This window comes from Leptonychotes weddellii, chromosome 8 (genome assembly GCF_054177405.1).
Source record: "Leptonychotes weddellii isolate Sample4059 chromosome 8, ASM5417740v2, whole genome shotgun sequence".
Classification (NCBI taxonomy): Eukaryota; Metazoa; Chordata; class Mammalia; order Carnivora; family Phocidae; genus Leptonychotes; species Leptonychotes weddellii.
Window position 1 is genome coordinate 125,728,974 of NC_138376.1, and position 21,203 is coordinate 125,750,176.

A 21,203-nucleotide genomic window follows, 5' to 3' on the forward strand; every position below is an offset into this window, starting at 1 on the left:
CCCCCCCCCCCCCCCCCCCCCCCCGGCCACCCGGCAAGCCACGCGGAGAAGGTAGCTATGCTTATTCATCATGGTCTGTACCCTCGTGGGGGAGCGATACCGCTGGAATGTCCTGCTATGCATCAGGATACACCCTGATGCAGACACTGCTGGGGGTGTGCTTGCTTACTGCAGAGACACAAATATGTCAAAACTATCTGTAATTTCCAAAAAAAAAAAAAAAGGTTAAAATTTAAACCTGTCTTATAAATAACATGAAAGTACATCATTGGGACAATTATGAAAAAGAATCTGAGTTCAGTTCTTTGTTTTAGAGCTGGGACCTTGGTATCCTCCAGGGTCTTTGTCTAGCAGGGCTGAGAAGGAAGTGGGGTAGAGACTCCACACAGAAAGCTGTACAGATGACATCAGAGCAGGTCAAACACTAAGAGAAGGGAAACAAATCTATTTTTCCCATTTAAAAAAAATCCCTCAGAATAATTAAAATGAATTCCTATCCAAATTAAATTGCCTTGAAGTTTTCTGAGCAAGGCTTTAGGCATTATAAATACTCCTTGACTTTGGCCTGCCAGGTTTCCTCTATCAATCATGCGGTAGCCTAAAATTAAATTGAAATGATTAGATCAAGGAAAATCAAATTTTTTAACATTTAGTTTCAGTAATGTGATTATGAAGCTTTTAGTGATATTGTAATTACTTTGAAGCTTTGAGCATATGTTTCTACTGAGAGTATTCCATGGGGAAAAGTTGCATTAGGGAAATAAGTAAATACAGACCCCAGTGAAGCATTGGGGTCTGTGTTTGTTGTAAAGTTAAAAGCTAATGGTGGAAAAGAGACAATGCATCCATGTGATTTACACTCTCAACGTCCTGCAGGGAGTAACCACTTTAAAATCCCCGCTAAATCCAGAGTTAAAATAATGGAATGGCTTCCCTCTAAGGGCAGCATTAGAGATGCAATAGGAGAAAAACAGTAAAGACCCGGGACAAAAAGAAAGAAGTCATCATCCTGTACTAGCTCCAATTTTTGCACAGGAAAATGTGACAGACTAAGATCACTCTAAAATTAATAAATCTTTTCTCAGAATATGAAACATTTTAATGTACTCCGTCTATGCCAAAATCAAACCATATAATCACTATGCTTCTCTATTCTTTCATCCACTTCAACAATTACGGGGATTATGCTCGGTTTGGGGGGTTACAAAGCTAAATAAGATGAGGCCCCACCCCGCAGGCAAATATCAGTAGAGACTGGATTCTTCCATGAGGTACTTCAACCTCAGCAACAGGAAGGGAGATTAGAGAAGACAAAACCAGAAACAAGACAATGGTCTCCTCTCTTTTCATTCACACTTCTACTCATTCAACAATTATTTATTAAGTACAAGCATACTTCTTCCCCCAAGAATGAGGCAGGTAAGTAAACACACAACATTAAAATGAAATGAGATTAGCTCTTTAAACTTTAGCAGGAAAATCATTCCAACAAAATAATCTGAAGCACACAAACCTTTTGAAGGGTTTGTTTACTCTGATTATCAAAGCACGGCTAAATGTCCTCGCAGCTTAAAGATCCTAAGTAGGAAGCAATGCAACAGACTTGGTGTTTACCTTAGATACTGCCCATTTTATTTTTTTATTTGAATTCACTTCTTACTTTCAGTCACAGACACTGTCACTTTCTACTGTCTTAGAAGAGCCCTGATTCATCAAGTTATATTCACCTGCCACCGACCCCTGTAGGCAGTCAAGTTTGCTTCCTCTACCCCAATGGGCCTTGGAATTCGACACAGAGCACCACCTGTTGCACACGTGCTCTCTTCATTACATGGGACTGACCAGATTCGTACTGTCATAACTTCTGTCATCCTAAAGTGAGTGAGTGCGATTTAACTTGGCCCTGCTGCCAAAGCTATCCTTCTGAAAATAAATCTGACCATGCCTGTTCTTAGCAATTAGACCAAGTGGCTCCTCACTACTAGCACAGCAAAACCTGAACCCTCCAGCATGGAACAGAAAACTGTCTAAGAAGGCCTCTATCTCTCTTCACCCTGATCCCTCTTCATTTCCTTCTCTGAGCTCCTTACACTCCGAGCTCCCATCCACTATTCCTCCTTCCCCAGCACAGCCTCCGTATTCAAAGCCCTCACGTCTTGCTCTGCTAGAAATGCACTTTAATTTGCCTGCTCAGGAGACCACTTATCCCTAAAGGTCCAGCACAAATCCACCTCTTCTCTGGAATTTCCCTTGTACAAGTAAACACACTTCCTTTGTAACTTTTGTTACTGCTGATCACTATTTTGCAGGTGTACGCAGCATCTTCACTAAGTTGTGACTTCCTCATTTGGATATGCAGAGTTGCAACCTGTGACGGGTCCTATAACACAAGGTCTCAATAAATATTTGTTGAATTTAACATTTATTTTCTTTCTTCTTTTTTTCCAAAAATAAACTTCTTATTTTCTTACAAATCCATTTCTACATCTATTTTAAAAATTCATTCCATATTTCCCTTAGAGTTTCTCCTAACTGTACTAACAATGTGTAATTGAATATTTTCCAAATATTTCAGCTAAAACTGCCTCATGAAACCAAATTCTATACTGACATCTTTTTAAAAAAAATTAGCGAAGTAAAGTACACAATTTCATTCTTTTTTGTCCTTCATAACTTTACTAGAATTTACTTACAACTTCTGTGTAATTTTCAACCAAGCCAGATTAGTTATTACTTAGGAAGGGCAGGACAACATTAAATTATTCCACAGGAGCATGAGGGGTCTAACAATCATGGTGAACTGGCAAATAAGAAATCAAAATGTACATAAAATGGTTTTTGCTCCTGCTTTCCCTGATCATGTGTTGTTGTGTGAAGTCGTATTTCCTGTCAAAAGCATAACAAAGCTTCCCCTGCTCTACAGGATACAAATGAGCAACCTGGTACAGCAAATTACCCAGCTGTAATTCACCATCGCAGTCCTGGAGTGTAGCCACATGTTCTTTTGCCACCTGAGAGTTATGAGTTATGTCCTTGGCCAGCCTCATCAACTAGTCCACAAAATAAATATTAGGTTCCTCACGTGTGACATTACTGCAATGCCTTTAAAAGACCTCAGAAAAGGCAAAATCAAGTAGCAGATTCACTGTCAATTCAACGCCCTGTATCTGTTATTCTTAGTTCATAATACGACACTTCAAAACTAGCTTTCAGATGGTGAAAGCCTTAAAGATAGTGGCGGTCAGCTGAAAAGAACCTCCTCAGGCTGGCCATGCCCTAGCCCCTGAGGCCTAGGAATGTGACTACGTGGCAAAGGGGACTTCGCAGATGCAATGAAATTCAGGATCTTGAGATGGGGAATGTAATCACAGGTGTCCTTACGAGAGGGAGGCAGAGGGAGATCTGACTACAGAGAAGCAGAAGGTGCTGTGGCTGCAGACACCCAGACTGGAGCAAGGCAGCCAGGAGCTGGGACGCAGCCTGCAGAGGTCCAAGAGGAGTCTTTGCTGGGGCCTCCAGGAGCTGGTTCCGCTAACACCTGATTTCAGCCCCTTAAAACTCGCCTGGGATTTGTGCCCTCCAGAACTGTAAGAGAATAAATCCATGTTGTTTAAAGCCACCAAACTTGTGGTAATTTGTTACAGCTGCAACAGGAACCAAACACAGTAACTGAGCCACCCCTCACAAGTGTATAATACCACTTTTATTTATTTTTTTTTTAAGATTTTATTTATTTATTTGACAGAGAGAGACATAGCGAGAGAGGGAACACAAGCAGGGGGAGTGGGAGAGGGAGAAGCAGGCTTCCTGCAGAGCAGGGAGCCCGATGTGGGGCTCGATCCCAGGACCCCGGGATCATTACCTGAGCCGAAGGCAGACACTTAACGACTGAGCCACCCAGGCACCCACCACTTTTAAAAGTTAGTGAAATGATGGTGCTAATCTGTCTTCTAGAAAACACTACTTTTATAACCAGAACATGAGTTACTCGATGCCGTGACTGGTAATTTATCTGACATAATTTGTCACAGAAATACAGTCAGTTCTACATGTATTATAATGGTGATACATTTGTCCAATCCTTAAGACTATGTTTATAACATTCATTGCATTTCTGTATTTGCAAAATATTATATGCTTAATGTTGAACATCTGAAAAACACAAAACCACAATGCAAAAGAATTCCACAATCCAAAGATAGTAATTTGGGGGAATAGTCTCTGAAATTTTTACATATATAATGCTATCTACTTTTCAGTTATGGCAACTAAGCTCTTATATTAATATTTTTTAAAAATATTTCTTAACTACTGAAGAAGTAACACATATTTATGAGGCTTAGGTCATAATGTTAATATTCTTATTATCATCACTGCTTGAAGGAAAAAAAAATCATGTCACCTCCAGAAATCTGACCTCAAATGGCATCACGACCCATTCTCTAACTTTACCAGCTTAACTTGCATTCTATCCGGCATAAAATGATTAAATTGGTCGCAGAAGCCAGAAGGGATTTTTAATAAATTTATACACAAAGAATTGTGACAACCATGACTAGACCCAATAAAGAAGTTCCTCATATGTTAGGCCTCAAATAAAAATTATTCCACAATGGCCCCCCCCAAAAAAACGGTTACAAAATGTACAGTAGTTGTGGCGTGCCCAGCAGTTACCAGGGTATAAAGGCAAGCATATACACCTGGAATAAAATCATCATACACTGATAATAAGATTATTTGGTGAATTCCTTGTAATTAAGCCAAAGGGGGGAAAAAACAATACATTTGAGAGAAATTTTGCATGTAGTGAGAAACTGCAAATGCCACGCACGTACATAAAAATGGACCATGAAGAAAAGAAAACTCTAGCGAGGACCACAATAAAGGAAGAAACGCCCTAACCTGTCAATGGCTGGGCATCTCACCAATTCTTAAATGTAGAATGGGAAGCAAGTATCAGACCTCCACTATATATTACTTTCTGTTTGTGTCATGCAATTATGTCTAAATTGACTGCACCAGTCAATTTGCCCCAGCAAAGACTCCTCTTGGACCTCTGCAGGCTGTAAAACACATACAATTCCTATCCGATACTATTAACTCAGGCATCTTCACTTAAAAACATGTTTTGATGTTGTCCCACATAATTATCCAAGCTTGGTGAATGCGACCTACCGACTTGTGCAATCTACGTGTGTTTGTGCTCGGCAGCTCAGGGAAGCAGCAACTTGTGGAATGCTGCCTCAGTGTGCTTCAATCTGTACCTCTCACTCCCCTTCAAGGACACGCCACGCAGCTGGAAGGACTCCAAGCCAGAGTTCAAGGGTGGAAAGAAGCATGCTAGAGCACAAATTACTCTTCTTCCACCCTCATTTCTCCAGGCAGTAAGCCTAACTGGTACCCAATCCTCCGGTCAGCCTAAAGTTCCTCACTCCCCAAAACTGGATCAAGGAATAAAGTGTATCCAGGACAAGATTCCTAAGAAAGCAAAATGCAGAAACAAGGCCTGTTTGCTGTAGACGGCTCCCTGTGTGGGCAAGGACCCTGGTGGGCCCCAGTCTGTTAGTCATGCCATTCCCATTGTTACCCTCAGAAACACTTTCACAACCAGTAGTCAAGCTCTGTGGAAACCAGCAGCAAGTCAGGAAAGAGCTCCCTTCTTAATTATTCAGACAACAGCTGCTCCTTCGAGTTGAAGAATGAAATGTCAAAACTCCAGTTTCTGAGAAAATGAAGTAATGTTGGGAAGAAAAACAGTAAGACACAAGGAAAGGGGGAGTGCACGTGGCTTCTCTGAAAGAGAGACATTGCAAACTCAGTCCTATTTCTCTGTGTTACTCATGCAGAGCGAGCTTCAGGCATGTATCCTACCTTTCCATGTTCTGGAAAATGCATCTACTCTGCACAATAAGCTTAAAAAAGCACAATGTAGCTACAAAGGGCTTCATCTCAGGTCACCTAATTTATGTACTGAAACTCCAGAAACATTCAACAATAGGAATAACTGGTATATCCATTGATTACATAAATAATGAAATTGTCTCAACTGGAACACCAATATTAATTCCCTAATCACTTTTTTTTTTCTCCCTATTTGATGAGGGTGGGAATAGGGGTTTGAGGGACAGATTAAGGTTGCTATATATTGTACATCTCAAGCTTTTTCCCTCTTCCAATGGTAAGGGCTCTAATGTTAACCTTTATGAGGGACCCTGTTCAAGTCTTACAGGAAAAGTGAATTGGAGAAATCATCAAGAACCTATCAATACTATTAAAAATACAAACACTCGTCCAAGGATGGTCTCAACACGTGACCAGGTGTAAAAATACAAACACTCGTCCAAGGATGGTCTCAATACGGGGCCAGGTGTATAAGGTATGCAGATATTGAAAAGGAAACAACCCTACTCTGCACTACGCTGGGTCACTCAGGGCCTCTGGGTTTGGCAACAGTGTTCTCCCCATCTACGGAAGAAACTATAAATAGAAACCTAAACATCATGTGCTACATATCAAAGAAGGACATATAGAGTACTTCTGAAACATGAATAAATTTAAAGCTTTAATGACATGAAAAAAAAAATACTTGTCAATGAGAGATATTTAATACATTCTATAAAAATGAGGACTTTTTTTTTTTTTTAAATGCAGCCCTTCATCAAAGATGAATTACTGACACCAGAAATGCCGCCAGGCCGAGAAAAGCCATCTCCTACCCTACAACCACCTTCTCTCTCTTACTGGAAGGCCATCTCCAGATTGAGAGGGAAAGGAAGCTGTTAATGCTTACCTGGACTTCTAGGCACTGTTGCACTATACTGCAGCTTTCCATTCCTGCCACAGACATCTCTCTAAAATGTAATCCGTTCATAATGCACTTCTGGATACAATGGATCACTGACTCCTCCCACCGTACTTGACCCTGCTTACCGCTGACAGACCATGCCCTTCTAGCCTGGGGCCAGCCTGCTTCCTCTGGCCTCTGCCTCATGGCATGCTCTTCATTCCACTCTTCCCTCTCCCTGCCATGCCTCAGTTCATGTCTAGAACTCTGCCTTCGTCTAATGAACTCCTAGTTGTCCTTCCGTGCCTCTAGACACAGTGGATCCACCAGGCTCTGTTAGTTGCCCTCTCCAGCACTTCCCCGTGTAAACCTCTGTCATGATATTTACAGTGTAGGACTGCAAATCTTTATTTTTCTGTACACCTTCTACACTATGTGGTGTTGCTAAGCTCTTGGTTGATTCCAAAGGAGGAGCTAATTGCTTCAGATTGAGAAGTGTGAGAACTGACACACAGGTGGGGATCTTAAGGAAAACTTGATATAAAGTTTGTGTCATTTGAAACGGATCCAGCAGGATGAAAGGTAGTTTCCAGATGTACAACAGAGAGGAATAACATCCAAAGCTGAGAAAATAACATGTGCAGAAGAGACCTGAAAATCTGTGGTGTGATGGTGTGTGTGTGCGTGCTTGTGTGTGCACATCTCTTTCTAATTACTCTGCTTCTGTTGGGGGGAGGATTCTTACCCAAATATATGTCTTATCAGTCCAACTAGATCACAGACTCGTCTCGGAGAAACAGTCTCACATTTCCCCGTGTCCTTCCCCGGTGGGCGATAAACACACACTTGCCACCCACCTGGACCTCCCCCCCTGCACAGCACCACCCGATCTAGTACCTCGGAAAGAACGGACACTGAAATCATTACTGCGAGCTGAAATACCTGTTAATTCAGAGAAGAAAGGTTTCTATTTAGAGAAAATAGATACAGGAATAAACCTGGTAGAAGTCCCAGATAATTAGGACATACAGTACTGGGGGAAATATAGTAACCTTACCACAATTCTTTTTAACCAAGACTCTCTCCTATAGGGGGAAGTAAATAAGCCAGGAGGGTGAGCTACAACATAAATCAGCCAACTGTCATAAAAATTTCCTTCTTTAATATTACAAAACTTAAGAGAGAAACCATTCAGGTTACTACAAAGAAATATTTAAAATGAGCTCATTAAATACAAATTAAAACAGAAATACTGAATAAGCACTGGGCCACAATTAAAGGCTGAAGAAACAGCAGGTAAGAAACAATTTTCATTGATCAAAGAACTAAAAGCTAACAGAATATGGACTATTCTGCATTGAAACTGCTTTCATGAATATGAAGCATTTCGAAGTAAGATTTTTTCCCCATTTTTCAAAGAAGCTTTGGAGGTAGAAATGGATCTGCATATCTTAATATAAAGTACTTTCACTGTATCATTTTCAAGAAATGAAGCTATGAAGTTTCAAAAAATGTAGACTTCAAAAAAATCCTTAGAAATCATTCCAAAATTGAAAAGGGCATAAGGTCATCATTTTAGAGCCTTTGGACCCAAAGAAGAACTGTACATAATTACACAAAATCACCTATGCAAAGATTCAGTAGAATTTCCTTTATGACACAATTGTACTTCGTCGTAACTAGGAGCTTTTAGAGCCTATCTTGAGTACTTCGAAGTAGGGTCACATTTTATCTAAAATTATTGAAATGGCAAAGTAGCAGTACACAGTACATTCAACTAGAAATATAAACTCTGTAACTTTAAAATTCACCACGTGTAAGTTTTAAAACAAATGTATAGATTTGTAGGCAAATAGTAAAGTTAGATTGTACATTCATAAATAGCAAGGCCATTTTTTTTTTCTATTTCTTTCACTTGTGTATTCCTGGCACCTGGAGCAGTACTAGGCACACAGTAGGTGCTCAATTATTGGATCTGGTTTCATGAAAACAAAACAATATAAAATGAAAAATGAGAGGGTTTTTTCTTATAAGTTCATTTTAAAACTTAATATATACTGTTTTTAATTTAACAGGAAGGCAAAAATAAAAATATTTTATGGTACACAAGGGGTAAATGGGCATTCTTATAAACACTGCCAGCGCCACCAAGCACAGCTGGGCAGCTTGTGCACTGCTCAAAGGCACTAAACCTGAGCGGGGATGGAAAGAGGCAGGGAGAAAAGAAAAACCCAGTAGATGCTCTGCTGATGGGTATGAGTCAGTCTTGAGGAGGATGTCTTTTTGAAATTTTTCAGTCCTGAGCAGCAGCTTTTACTACCTTGTTACACTAGAAAGAAATGTAAAATAGGGTCACTTACTTTAGAACAATTTAGAAATACCTAGAAAAATTCAAAATCTACTAATTCTTTGACTAGAAAATCCACCCAGAAATTGTAACAAGATTTTTACTTTACATATATGCTTATATATGCAAATAAAGAGATATGAACACAAACATTTCTGATGATAGCAATCTGTAAACCTACTGAATGCTCATTTATTGAAGAGTATTTGCATAATTTGTGTACATCCACAAAATAAAAAAGTAGGCAAGAATTACTGTGCAGGTGGAGTTGTAGAGGTAGATATATATATTTTCTAAGAGATAATTTAAATAATATACAGATGTGACTATGTTCTAATTGTTATTCTTTAATCAAAAATTTTTAAAGAATTAGATATTGAAATTTGAATTCCAATATTGACAACACTATTGTATACAGATCCATGCACTTTAATATCTGATACTACTCAAATACCTAAATCCAGTTCTATAGGAATTAGAATATACCACAAATATCACTACCAAAATTCAATTTTAAATAAAAAGACTTGCTGATTTTAAAAGGGTGAAATATGTTTTTAATAATGATGCCAAAAATTGTATTTTTCTAAAGTAGAATTTTCTTAAGCCTTTCTATTCTGCTTTATATCATCTTGATATCCTTCCCCATACTTCTCACAGTCATAATCACCAACTTAAATTAAACTATGTTTCTATGGCTGTCTGGGTCAGGGCATTTAACAGATCAGTCATAAACCAAGTGAGAAATATAAGTACTTTTGAAACAGTTCCTGTGCCAAGAAGGAATCCTAAATTTTAAGAACGTAAAAGGAAGGTTAATACTACTGGTAGTGAGGTAACACTCAATCCTCTTTACTCCTATTGTACCAAGTAACCTATTTTTGTTTTTCCTCAAAAGTAACCAAGATTTATATAAAGTGGAAGAGCACTATTTGCATTAAAGAGGGTGTAGCAATTAAAAAGAGCATAGACATAAAAGGCCAAGTTCGGAGTAGCATAATGTCTTTAACAGAAAAAAACAATCCCAGATATACATTGATTTATATTTTGATCTCCAGCTTATCACTAGGTATAAACTATAATGCCTTTCCTGTCTCCAAAGTTTAGTCACAGAAACAGGAAACCCATCACTTCAAGACTTCCATTCAATTGCCTCCACTTTCACTTACCTTCCAACATTGTCCTTTCCACACTTTCCAACACAACCAAGTACAAAACTGGCAATCAAGATTTTTATAAAAATGTGCCCACCAACAGAATTAGGCACACTCTCTCTTCCTTCACTTTCACTTACCGTCCCACACTCTCTCTTCCTTCCACACTCTCCAACACAACCAAATCCAAAATTGGCAAACCAAGATTTTTATTAAAATGTGCCCACCAACAGAATTAGGCACACTCTCTCTTCCTCCACTTTCACTTACCTTCCAACACTCTCTCTTCTTTCCGCACTCTCCAACACAACCAAGTCCAAAATTGGCAATTAAGACTTTTATAAAAATATGCCCACCAACAGAATTAGGCAATGCAACTAATTGTATAAAATAATTTACTGCACATTGTCCAAATGGTTTTTGTATGTAAGGTACTTTTCGTGGGAGGGAGCATGTTGTATTTATGTTGTAATACACATTTATTTGCACTATGTAAAACAATATGTGGAGTATGAGAAAAAACATCTTTTAAAATCTACCTTATATTCTCCATGTAATTATAAGTTACTAATAACTGTCTAATCAAATCCAAAGATCATACTCTTCCTTCTTATGTCCCAAGTAAATGAATCCCACGAATCCCAAGTAAACTAAACTGCCTAAACATAGTTCATCCTAACAAAGTGTTTATATAGCCATGTATTAGATAATTTAGAATTGTGATTTTTAATCTTAAGTCCATCTTTATATATAGCTTTACTATAAATTTGCTTTTAAAAGTATCCATGCACTATATTAAGTTGAATTCAAATAAAATTTGCACAATGGTCTTCAAAATAAAATATAAATTATTTTTTCCGATAAAATACTGACATCATGGATTTTGAAAATTTTCTTCTGCTTGGTTTTCTGATTCAGTTCAGAGTTGTGTTTATAGTGGATTATAAGTAATGGTCACCAAAAAGGTCTCAGAGGATTCATAAAAGTTTATATGAAAAATGTATTTATAAGAAAAAATGTCTTAATTGGATGACTCTCAAAACTCATACCAAAAGTCATACTATGCTAGAAAGGTAAGAAAAAATTGGACAACATCATTAGGTTTTATCACTGCTGCAAAGACAGTGTCAGTTAATCACTGGCTTGATTCTCCCAGTGAGTAGAACATTTTACTTTTTAACATTAATTTCCTAAAAAAAGACTTAAGAAGCCTTTATCAGTGCATACAAACTTACATATTTTAAAAATCCACTTCTCATCTTTCTGGACAGACCACTTTTGACTTCAGATGTACTCACTGCAATCAAAAGTGCCTTGTAAGTGGCACTCATCAGGAATAAACCCCAAATAGGCTCACCAAATCTTCCATACACAATCTAGAGCGGGTCTTTGTCATAATAAACCCCCCAAATAGCAATGGTTTCTAATCATACTGTGCATTTCCACTAATTTCAAAGATTACCGTTAAAAAGAGAAAAAAAAAAAAACAACTTTTGTCTTAACAACCCCGGAAGGGAGAAAACTTTGCTAATCTTATACATCACAGTGTTTATAATAAACAATTATAATAAACCATTCCCAAAGCTTTAATCACAAAAATGCACCTAGGTCATTTTGTGTTAAATAATAATAGTTCATTATGCAAATATTTAATGCTTGTTATTTACTCTTCTTTAATCTCAGACCTACAATGAGAGATTTAAAAGGAAAAATGGGAGGGAGCAAGACGTTTAAATCCCTTTGCAGGAATTTCTTTTGATCCTAACCATTACTGCAGGTACCTTCCACCAGAGTTTAATGCTTCGCTAGGATTTCCCCGGCAAGTCCTACAGACTCTGGGTCCCAGTCTGTTCCTAACTGGAAGGCAGCTACCAAGGCGCTCTGAGGGACCTGCCAACGGACCCCAGCAAGTCTGGCTGCGCAGCGCGCTCGCTGTGGGAACGCGCGACCCAGCCTTCACCTGGGAGGTTCAGGGGCACCAGGGTCCCTGAAGTTGTCTCCGGTGGGAAGCCTGTCAAACCACGGGCGGGGTGGGGGCTTAGAACACACACACTTATACTCCTGGCCCACGGCGGGCACTGGGAGGCCCACAGCGGGCACTGCGAAGCCCGCAGCGCGGGCCGAGGACGGACGGACACGGCCGCCCTGACACTGACAGTTGACACCGGCGCGGACACCCTGGGGGTCCCTGTCCGCCGAGGCCCGGCGGGGCGGCGCAGAGAGGCTGTACCTGGCAGGCACCCACGTACCTATCATGGTCACTGGGCAGGTGGAGGCTGCTGGGCATGCAGGGACCTACGCGCGCACTGGCACCCACACGTGCCTCCCACCAGTGTGGCTCCGGGGTTAAATCTTCCAGCACTTGCCTCCCCGGTGGCCGGCTGCCGGAATGCGCACGCGCGGACGGCGCGCAGCCAGTGACCTTCTGGGAGTCGTAGTTTTACCGCGTAGTTTCTCCTTACCCCGCCCCCGCCCCCGCCCTCGCCCCCTCACCCCCGCCCGCCCGCCGCCGCCGCCCGCCCGCCGCCACCCGCCTTCCGCTGGCCGCCTTCCGCCACCATTCCGGATTCAGGCCCAGGAAACGCACGTCACGGGGGGACTGGGCCCTTCGGCCGCAGTGTTGACGCGTCGCTTAGCAACCAGGAGGCTTGCCTTTGGAAGCTTGTCGCGGCTCTGGCCACGATCCTTCCCTCTTCCCGCCCTTCCCCTCCCTCAACTCCCTTCACCTAGGAGCTGCCAAACATCTGGATCAACCTGGGCACTACGCGGGGTTGAATTTCTACCAGTAACGCGCCTTTTTACATTTTTTCCCGAACTCCTTCTCACATCCGTAAAACCCACTGATTCTTTTACTACACGTTTTATGAGAACAAGACATTTTCTAGGAAGATGGTGGCAGAAAAAGAGACCCTGAGCTTAAACAAATGCCCAGACAAGATGCCGAAGAGGACCAAGCTGCTGGCACAACTGCCGCTCCCGGTGCACCAGCCTCACTCCCTGGTTTCTGAGGGCTTCACAGTCAAAGCCATGATGAAAAACTCAGTCGTAAGTGATCTTCCTGCATTGAATGCACTCGCCCCGAATCAGGGGGCACCAGGTTATAGATGTTGGCCGGCCCTATGATGGATTCTGAATCTGTGTCCTGGGTGGTCTTTGGCAAAGATGTCAATTCCCCTGCAGACGGTGCCCAACAGAGTGTAGAGGTCCCGGCTAGGTTGTTAGAAAGGATCTTGGGCAAGTGAGGTGCTATATCCCATTTATAAGTGCCTTCCTAATAACTCATGGTGTCTAGACCACCCCAAATTACTCTTAAACGATTTACACGAAAATAAAAAAGAGCCTCTTTACTTACTGATTCCTAATCGAGCGCCACTCAGCAAAGGGCCTTCTAGAAGGAGAGTTCTTAGAAATCATAAACTCTTGTAGAATTTGACATGTGCTGATGTACACCTAGAAGAATGAACTCATTAAATCATCTACAATATGAAATCTCATCAATTCAACCTAAGGAATTTTGGAACATCCCTGCATTTACTCTAACAACCCTCTTTCTTACAAATAGCATCAGCCTGTTAGAGCACTGACAGGCAATTTAATATGAAGTCTATTTCCAGAACTTTTAAATGATAAATTTTAAATAATCCAAGCTTCAGTTCAAGTATTTCTGGCTATTACTATAATTCGTATTTAATTTCTATTATTTGTGGTAGTAAAAATAAAATATTCTCAATACTATTAGGGAGAAAAAAGGTTTAAAATGCACGCAAGTGATTTCGCTACATGCATGATAGGTTAAAAAAAACTTTCTCGTATTTGTTAAACAGCTTTAAATTTGGTATGCTAAACCAGGTTTTACTTCTGACTAAGCAAGCCCCTGTCTGGGAATGAGATATTAATAATAAATGCAGCTTTCAAATTCGTATAATTTACACTCTGGGAGCATGTGACTTACTGTATAGTAGCTCATTATGTTAAATGAATAGTGTTGCTTTCAGTATCACATTATTTCTTTTACATACCCCATCCTTTACCTACATGAATGAAACAGCTTACCTCTAGATCCCTACGTCAGATTACCATATTACTACACAAAATGGTATTTGGATTATTGGAATGTGTGTCAGTTGGTTTACAATAATGAAAATTTGTGGAAATAGACTAAAACTTCAGCTTGTTGTAGTTACAATCCTTTTGCATGGTTTTCACATAAGTAGGTGGTCATGGGGATCAACATGACTCATTTATCAGCAGTATAGAATACCATAACCATTCAAGCTAATTATTTGTTTTTTCATTGACACAATATTTCTAATTATAATCTTGGTCATTTTTTCAGTATTATATTTGTTCACAGACATGTAGAAAATTGGTCAGATTCTCTCTTTTTCTAAATTTATGTTTATAATCATGTTTATTTTTTAACATAGCCTTATACCTAAAGTCATAGTTTCTGGAAAATTAAGTATTCCAGTATTACCAAATGAAGTAAATATGCTTTCAAAACTTAAGTAACAAAAAACATTGATTGTGAAGCAGCCTTCTTTATAAACAACTTATGTGAGTTAAATATCTCCTTATTTTTGTATTTTTAGGGAAAGTCTCTTAGTGTAATAGCTATATTTCCATGAAGACCCTCAAAACAGGATGTGTCATTCTTCTACTTCATTTAGTGGGAAATTACAATTCATAGATGCAAGCATTATCCACTTGTCTATTCATTCAATCAGCAACTCTCTCTCTCTCTCTTTTTTTTTTTTTTGGTTAGCTAAGCTAAGAACTTGCTAATGGTAGGCACAGTTCTGAAGATTTGGGATCAGCAAAATAAAGTCCTTGTCCTTAGTCCTCCAAGGAAAACTACCACACAATAATAAAGTCTTGATAAAAAAAAAGGTACTGTTTATACAAAAGAACTTCAGTGGTATAGGAAATAAAAATTTCCTTTTTATATCCAACATTTACATTTCATTATTTCTGTCTTCAACAGTATAAACCTTTTGGCTTAAAAAGTCAGAATAGCTCTATGTCTTTCTTAAGGTTTATTTCTATTCAGAAAATAATGTGCAGGTCTCCAGCTTTTCTAAATTACAACCCCTGTCCCAAACCTGACACCCAAATCATTTTTCCAGTGTTGGGGCTCACCTTCAATTGCCTCTTTCAAACCCTTCCTAATTAAATAAGTCGCCAACCAGTGCTCTTCCACAAAAGACATACACAGCTAAACCCTAAAGAGTTCTGTGGGCACTCTCGGTGTTTCTTTGAGAATGCTCTAGTAACATAAGTAAATACACTTGATCATAAACAGATTTGATCAGATGGGCTGTACAAACAGAAATCCTTATTTACACAGTCATAATCTATGTATAAGAATAAAAAAAATTTCTAAAATAATAATAAACATAAATGGCCAGTTTTTTAAAACCCAATGTCAAATATCGTTCTTCCTTTACTTCCTTGAAATTATTGTTGCATTCTGTATGAAAACAAGTAAGGAGAAAATTCCTGAAATCAGAGACTAATATTCAAATTCATATTGTTACATTTGCCTAAAAAGACTGATAGGACATATAGAATTTGAAGATTTTGTAGTCCATTTCCTTTTAAAGGCCTTGTTTCTTGGTATGTTAGAACCTATAACCAGAAACCAGTAGCTCAGTGTTGTGTTGGTTTAACCTCAACTAACAGTAGATGCTTTCTGTGCTAATACACTTTATCATAAAGCAAGTTAGGATTTGGACCCAAAGTTATGATTATACAGAAGTTGACTTCAACTGAAGCTTTGTACTGTAGCTTTCCTTTTCTATAGACTATAGATGTTTTATGTTCAAAGCTTAGGGGAATGGGAGAAATAATTCTTTAATATTGCTTTACTTAGAGATGTTTATACTTACTAATCATATATTCATTCAACACATAGTGGTAATGGTCAGTATTTATAAATTATGTATTAATATATCGATTTGGCTGCTTTAACAGAGACCAAATAACCGTGGTTGAACTAAGATGGAAGTTGTTTCTGTTATATAAGTCCAAGATTGTTTGGCACTGCTTGTATATTCTTCCTTTGTATCCTGTAGGATGATGCCCTGGGTCACGGTGGGCTTACCAACACCAGGGTCAAATCCCTACCCTCAGAAAGAAGGAAAAAAAAGAAGCAGAAAGCTTCCTTTTAGAGGCATGACTCAGACACTACACCCCACTTCCATTCACATCCCACTGGCCAGAATTTGGTCATAGGCCTATATTTTCCCTTTGTACAAAAAACTTATGAAAAATTGACCCTTGATGCAACTCCCAGGCCCCTATATCTGTTTCATCAGGAAAAGGGCTACGAAAGTTATATAGTGCAAAAAGGCATAATCTCCAACACCTCCTTCAGGCATGGGGAGAGAAAAACAGGTAAGGAGCAGCCTACAGGAAGGAGCAGGAAGAAATGGGAGGACACGCAGCTTCATTAGGAATGCATGTCCCAAAAGTTGCACTTGTCACTCCCGCTCAAATCCATTGCCAAAACCTAGTCATATGACCACAACCGGTTGCAAGAGAGGCTGGGAAATGGAGTCTCTGACTGGTAGCTCTATGTCAAGCTGAAACTTGAGGCATTTTATTACTGTAATAAAGGGAAAAAGGGAAATCGGGGGATGATTAGAAGTGTCCACCGCCAGTGCTAAATATGCCATATTGCTAGTGAAAAGGAAACAGACAAGTAAATACACGTCTGTGGTAAGGCTTACAAATATTTACTCAGTGTAGTGGAAGTACTAATGATGAGGGGACCAAGTGATAATAAACTGATTGAGGTCCTTATCCCCTTCTGTCCGGGTTTTTACAATATCATCCAAACTGGTCTCTAGCTTCCATCCACCAATTGATTGTTTGTTTCAATCATCTATCAGTATTATCACATTCATCTTTCCAGTACAAAATTCCCTTCCCATCACTGGTACCTCCACGGACCAGCAAGGTCTTCTGTGATGTAATCCTACCCCAAGGTTTTAATTTCATCTCCCCCTATTCTCACTTCCTTCCACCAAATTAAAACTGTAACTCTTCATTGTTGTGATGTCACTTATATTGTTTCCTTTGCTTGAATGCCCTCCTCCCTACATACCTGCACACCCACGCTCATTCAGACATAATGTAACAGATATCTGCTAATCATGGACTATGCCAAGCACTGTTTCAGGTGCTGGCAATTGAGAAGGCAGGAAAAGGCATCCATCCTGTCAAGGAGCTTTGATTTTTGTGGCCAGCTAAATGCCGACTACTTCAAGAAGACTTCCCTAATTCTCCCTCTTTGCCAACCCAGATGGAAAGTTATCCTTTACTCATTGTTTTCTACTGTGTATTATAGTTACTTTGCTTCATGTTTTATGTCCTATAAATTCCCTGTGAGGGCAGAACCCATGGCTAACCAATTTTTTTCATCCTAACCAGTGCCTAACAGTGTACTCAGTAAGTATCTGATGAATTAAGGTAAGTAAATCTACCCTTTCTTCCTGTTTCATCTTCTCCCTCTCTCTTGTTGCTGTAATTGTTATATGTCTTTAGTCTGGGTTTTTTTTTTTTTTTTTAACAACCCTCCCCCCAATTTAGGAGCTCAGAAGATCCCTTTAAAACTCAGCCAGATCAAGGCATTCCTTATCTCAAACCCTTAAATGGCTCCTCATCTCAGAGTGAAAGTTCAAGTTCTTACACTCCTATAAGGTCCTAAGTAATCTGGCACCTTTGCTTCTTTATCCATGTATTTTAGGGTTTTCTTCCTCACTCATTCTGTTCCATCCACAGTAGCTTCCTTGCTGTTCCTTGAATGTGCCAGTTGCCCAGCTGGCTCAGTGCCTTTGCCCTTTCTGTACCCTCTAGTTGAAATGCATTCCCCCCTTACATATCACCATCTCCTGTTACTTCAGTTTTTTGTCAAAAATTAATTTTTCAGTGAAAGCTCCCTGACTATTTAAAATTTCAACCTCTTAATAATCTGTTCCATCCCTAGTCCAGCACACTCATCTTCTTTCCATTTTATGTTTTTCCATAAATTTGACCACCCTCTAATATTAATTTAGTTTATCCTATGTCTTCTTCCACTACAGAATTAGCTCCTTGAGAGCAGGGAATTATTACTATTTTACTCACTGCTGCATCTCTAGCTCTAGAAGAGTTCCCGGCACATAAGAGGTGCAATTTTTTTTTTTTTGGTCAAATAGATTAATGAATGACCTATCTTTTATACTATAATGAGACAATCATCTTTGAATTAGCAGCTTCAAGAAAATGCTAATGGTGTTATATAAATATAAAATATAGGAATTAGAATAATTTACAAATGTTTTATGCCATATTTTAACTACCTTATTATAAAAGTTGTACGTGCTCATTGTAAAATGTTAAAGTGGTAAGGTTTACAAAGCTTTCTCCTTTCTAAAAATTTTAGTTTTTTTACCCCCAAATCCTCTTATGATTTTAGTGTTCTATTTTAAAAAGCTTTGCTTTTTCCTGATTCATTTTTGTTTAGGAAGTGGGACAGTTTGAATTTATTTTTTTTCCAAATGACCAGAGGGTTCTTATATGACCCTTTACATATAGTTAAACTAAATTATATAAAATATCTTCCTATTTAATTTCAATGACCTAGCAATGTTATATGTATATTAAATATAGTAGCTTTTTATATGTTTTAATATATGATAGTCATTTTTATTCCATCTGAGTTTCCAACCCATGTTATGAGGAGGCAGGGCAGATTTTTTTTTTTCCTCCACTTAGCATATAAATCTCAGACAACTTAATTTTTTGTTGTTGTGGTTTCAGGACACTTATTAAATGGTAGTGCAAGGAATGGAACTTAGATTTCTATATATTTCTGACTTGGACCAGTCCTCTATTGATCGCTTGTTTTTTAGACTTTTGTTAATGCATCATATGCCAACATAAGTGTATCACTTGATGAATATTAAACCAAAGACACTGGTCCAGCACCCAGATCATGAAACGTTATTAACACAGAACTCCCTCAGGCCTTTTCCAGTCACTGCCCAAATATACCCCCAATTTCAATCTTCTGATAACAGATATGCATTTACATCCATGAAATCCTAAAGTCCGTAATTGTTTTGTGTCTGACCATTAAATTTGTGTGACTCACCCACATTATTGCCTATGATTATAGACCCTCTATACTCATTCCTGTGTAGTATTTTTGTGTGTCTATAGAACATTATTTATCTGTTCTTCCACTGATGAGGATTTGTATGACTTCTAGGTTAGGATCATCACAAATAGTGTTACTAGGAAAATTTTTTTTTTGGAGAAAATATGTATAAATGTCCAAGAATATATTCCTGAGAATTTCTGAGTCTTGGGGTATGAATATGTTTGCTTCAGTAACTACATCAAAATCATTTTCCAAATTGATTTTTCATGTTTAAACTCTTGCTAGCTCTACATGAGAGTACTATTTGCTCTATCGTCTAATTGCTGTTCTCTTTATTTTGCATTTTAGGTATTCTAGTGGGGGTATAATATTATCTCTTGAATTTAATATTAATTTTTATTATGACTAATGAAGCTTAAAACTTTTAAAAATATATTTATTGGGCATTTGATTATCCTCTTTTATGAGGTGTCTTTTCAAGACCTTTGGGTGTTTTTCTCATGACTTGATTTGCTTATTTATTTATAGTACTTTTTAATTTTTCATGTTCTATTCTACATGATATAAGGCATTTATTAAATGTATATATTCCAAGTATAGTTTCCTACTCTGAATTTCCTTTCCATCTTCTTCTTTTTTTTTTATAAGTGAGAGAGAGAGTGGGATGAGCTGGGGTTGGGGTGGGGAAGGGGAGAGAGAGATGGGCAGAGGGAGAGGGAGAGAGAGAATCCTAAGCAGCCTCCATGCCCCGTGCAGAGACTGCCTCAGGGCTTGAACTCATGACCCTGAGATCATGACCTGAGCCCAAACCAAGAATTAGACCTTAACTGACTGAGCCACTCAGGCACCCCCCTTCCATTCTCTTAATGGTGACTTTCCCTCTTTTTTAAAAATATATACTTTGTGTGAAAAAATTATCTCAAATGTTTTGTTTATGTATTTATTTGTCAGGTGTTCCTCAACTAAGTTCAACAGTCTGACAATGAAATACATATACATTATGACACAAGGCTTCGAAAATAAATTGGAGTTATCAGAAACAAAATAGAAGAAACAATAGTCAAACAATGAAATAAAATATAATTAAACTAAAAGGCCTGAGATAAAGGAGAATCAGTTTTGCCATTCATAAGAGTCAGTGTATTTATTGATTGATGTTCAGATTTCATTGTGAGCTTCTGGGCATTGGCTGCTCAGAGGGGAACATTATACACTTGTTATCACACAGGAAGTAGCCTATCAATCTCTATAGCATATTCAAGCTTTCTCTGCACTGAGTTCTCAGAGAAATTGATGTTGTAGCAATTTTTAAATTTTTCTTTTATTGAAGTATAATTGACATATAATATCCTGTTAGTTTCAGGTGTATATCATAGTGATTCTACATTTTTATACATTACAAAATGATCCTGGTGATAATTCAACTTATCATCTATCACCATAAAAAGTTGTTATGTTATTGACTATATTCCCTATGCTGTATATTACATCCCCATAACTTATTTTATCACTAGAAGTTTGTGCCTCTTAATCCCCATCACCTATTTTGCCTATCCCCCAGTTCCCCCTCTGGTAACCAACAGTTCGCTTCCTGTATCTATGAGTTTGTTTCTGTTTTGCTTTGTTTCATTTGTCTTGTGTTGATTTTGATTCAATATATAAGTGAAATTATACAATATTTGTTGTTCTGTCTGACTTATCGCACTTAGTATAATACCCTGTGGGTCCATCCTTGTCGTTGCAAATGGCAAGATTTCATTATTTTTCATG

The 21,203-nt window shown here is 38.6% G+C and overlaps 2 protein-coding genes across 2 annotated transcripts in view; one reads left to right on the forward strand and one right to left on the reverse strand.

Annotated features, from left to right (window-relative positions):
- Nucleotides 1–12,717, reverse strand: part of PRKN (parkin RBR E3 ubiquitin protein ligase) — a 1,144,848-nt gene extending 1,132,131 nt beyond the window's left edge. Inside the window, exon 1 of the mRNA XM_081829384.1 lies at nt 12,535–12,717. Coding sequence (XP_081685510.1) covers nt 12,535–12,541 — 7 coding nt within the window. The 5' untranslated portion in view covers nt 12,542–12,717. The remainder of the gene's footprint in view (nt 1–12,534) is intronic.
- An 86-nt stretch (nt 12,718–12,803) lies between these two features.
- Nucleotides 12,804–21,203, forward strand: part of PACRG (parkin coregulated) — a 275,343-nt gene continuing 266,943 nt past the window's right edge. The window contains exon 1 of the mRNA XM_081829286.1: nt 12,804–13,330. Within this exon, the coding sequence (XP_081685412.1) occupies nt 13,175–13,330 (156 nt within the window). The 5' untranslated portion in view covers nt 12,804–13,174. The remainder of the gene's footprint in view (nt 13,331–21,203) is intronic.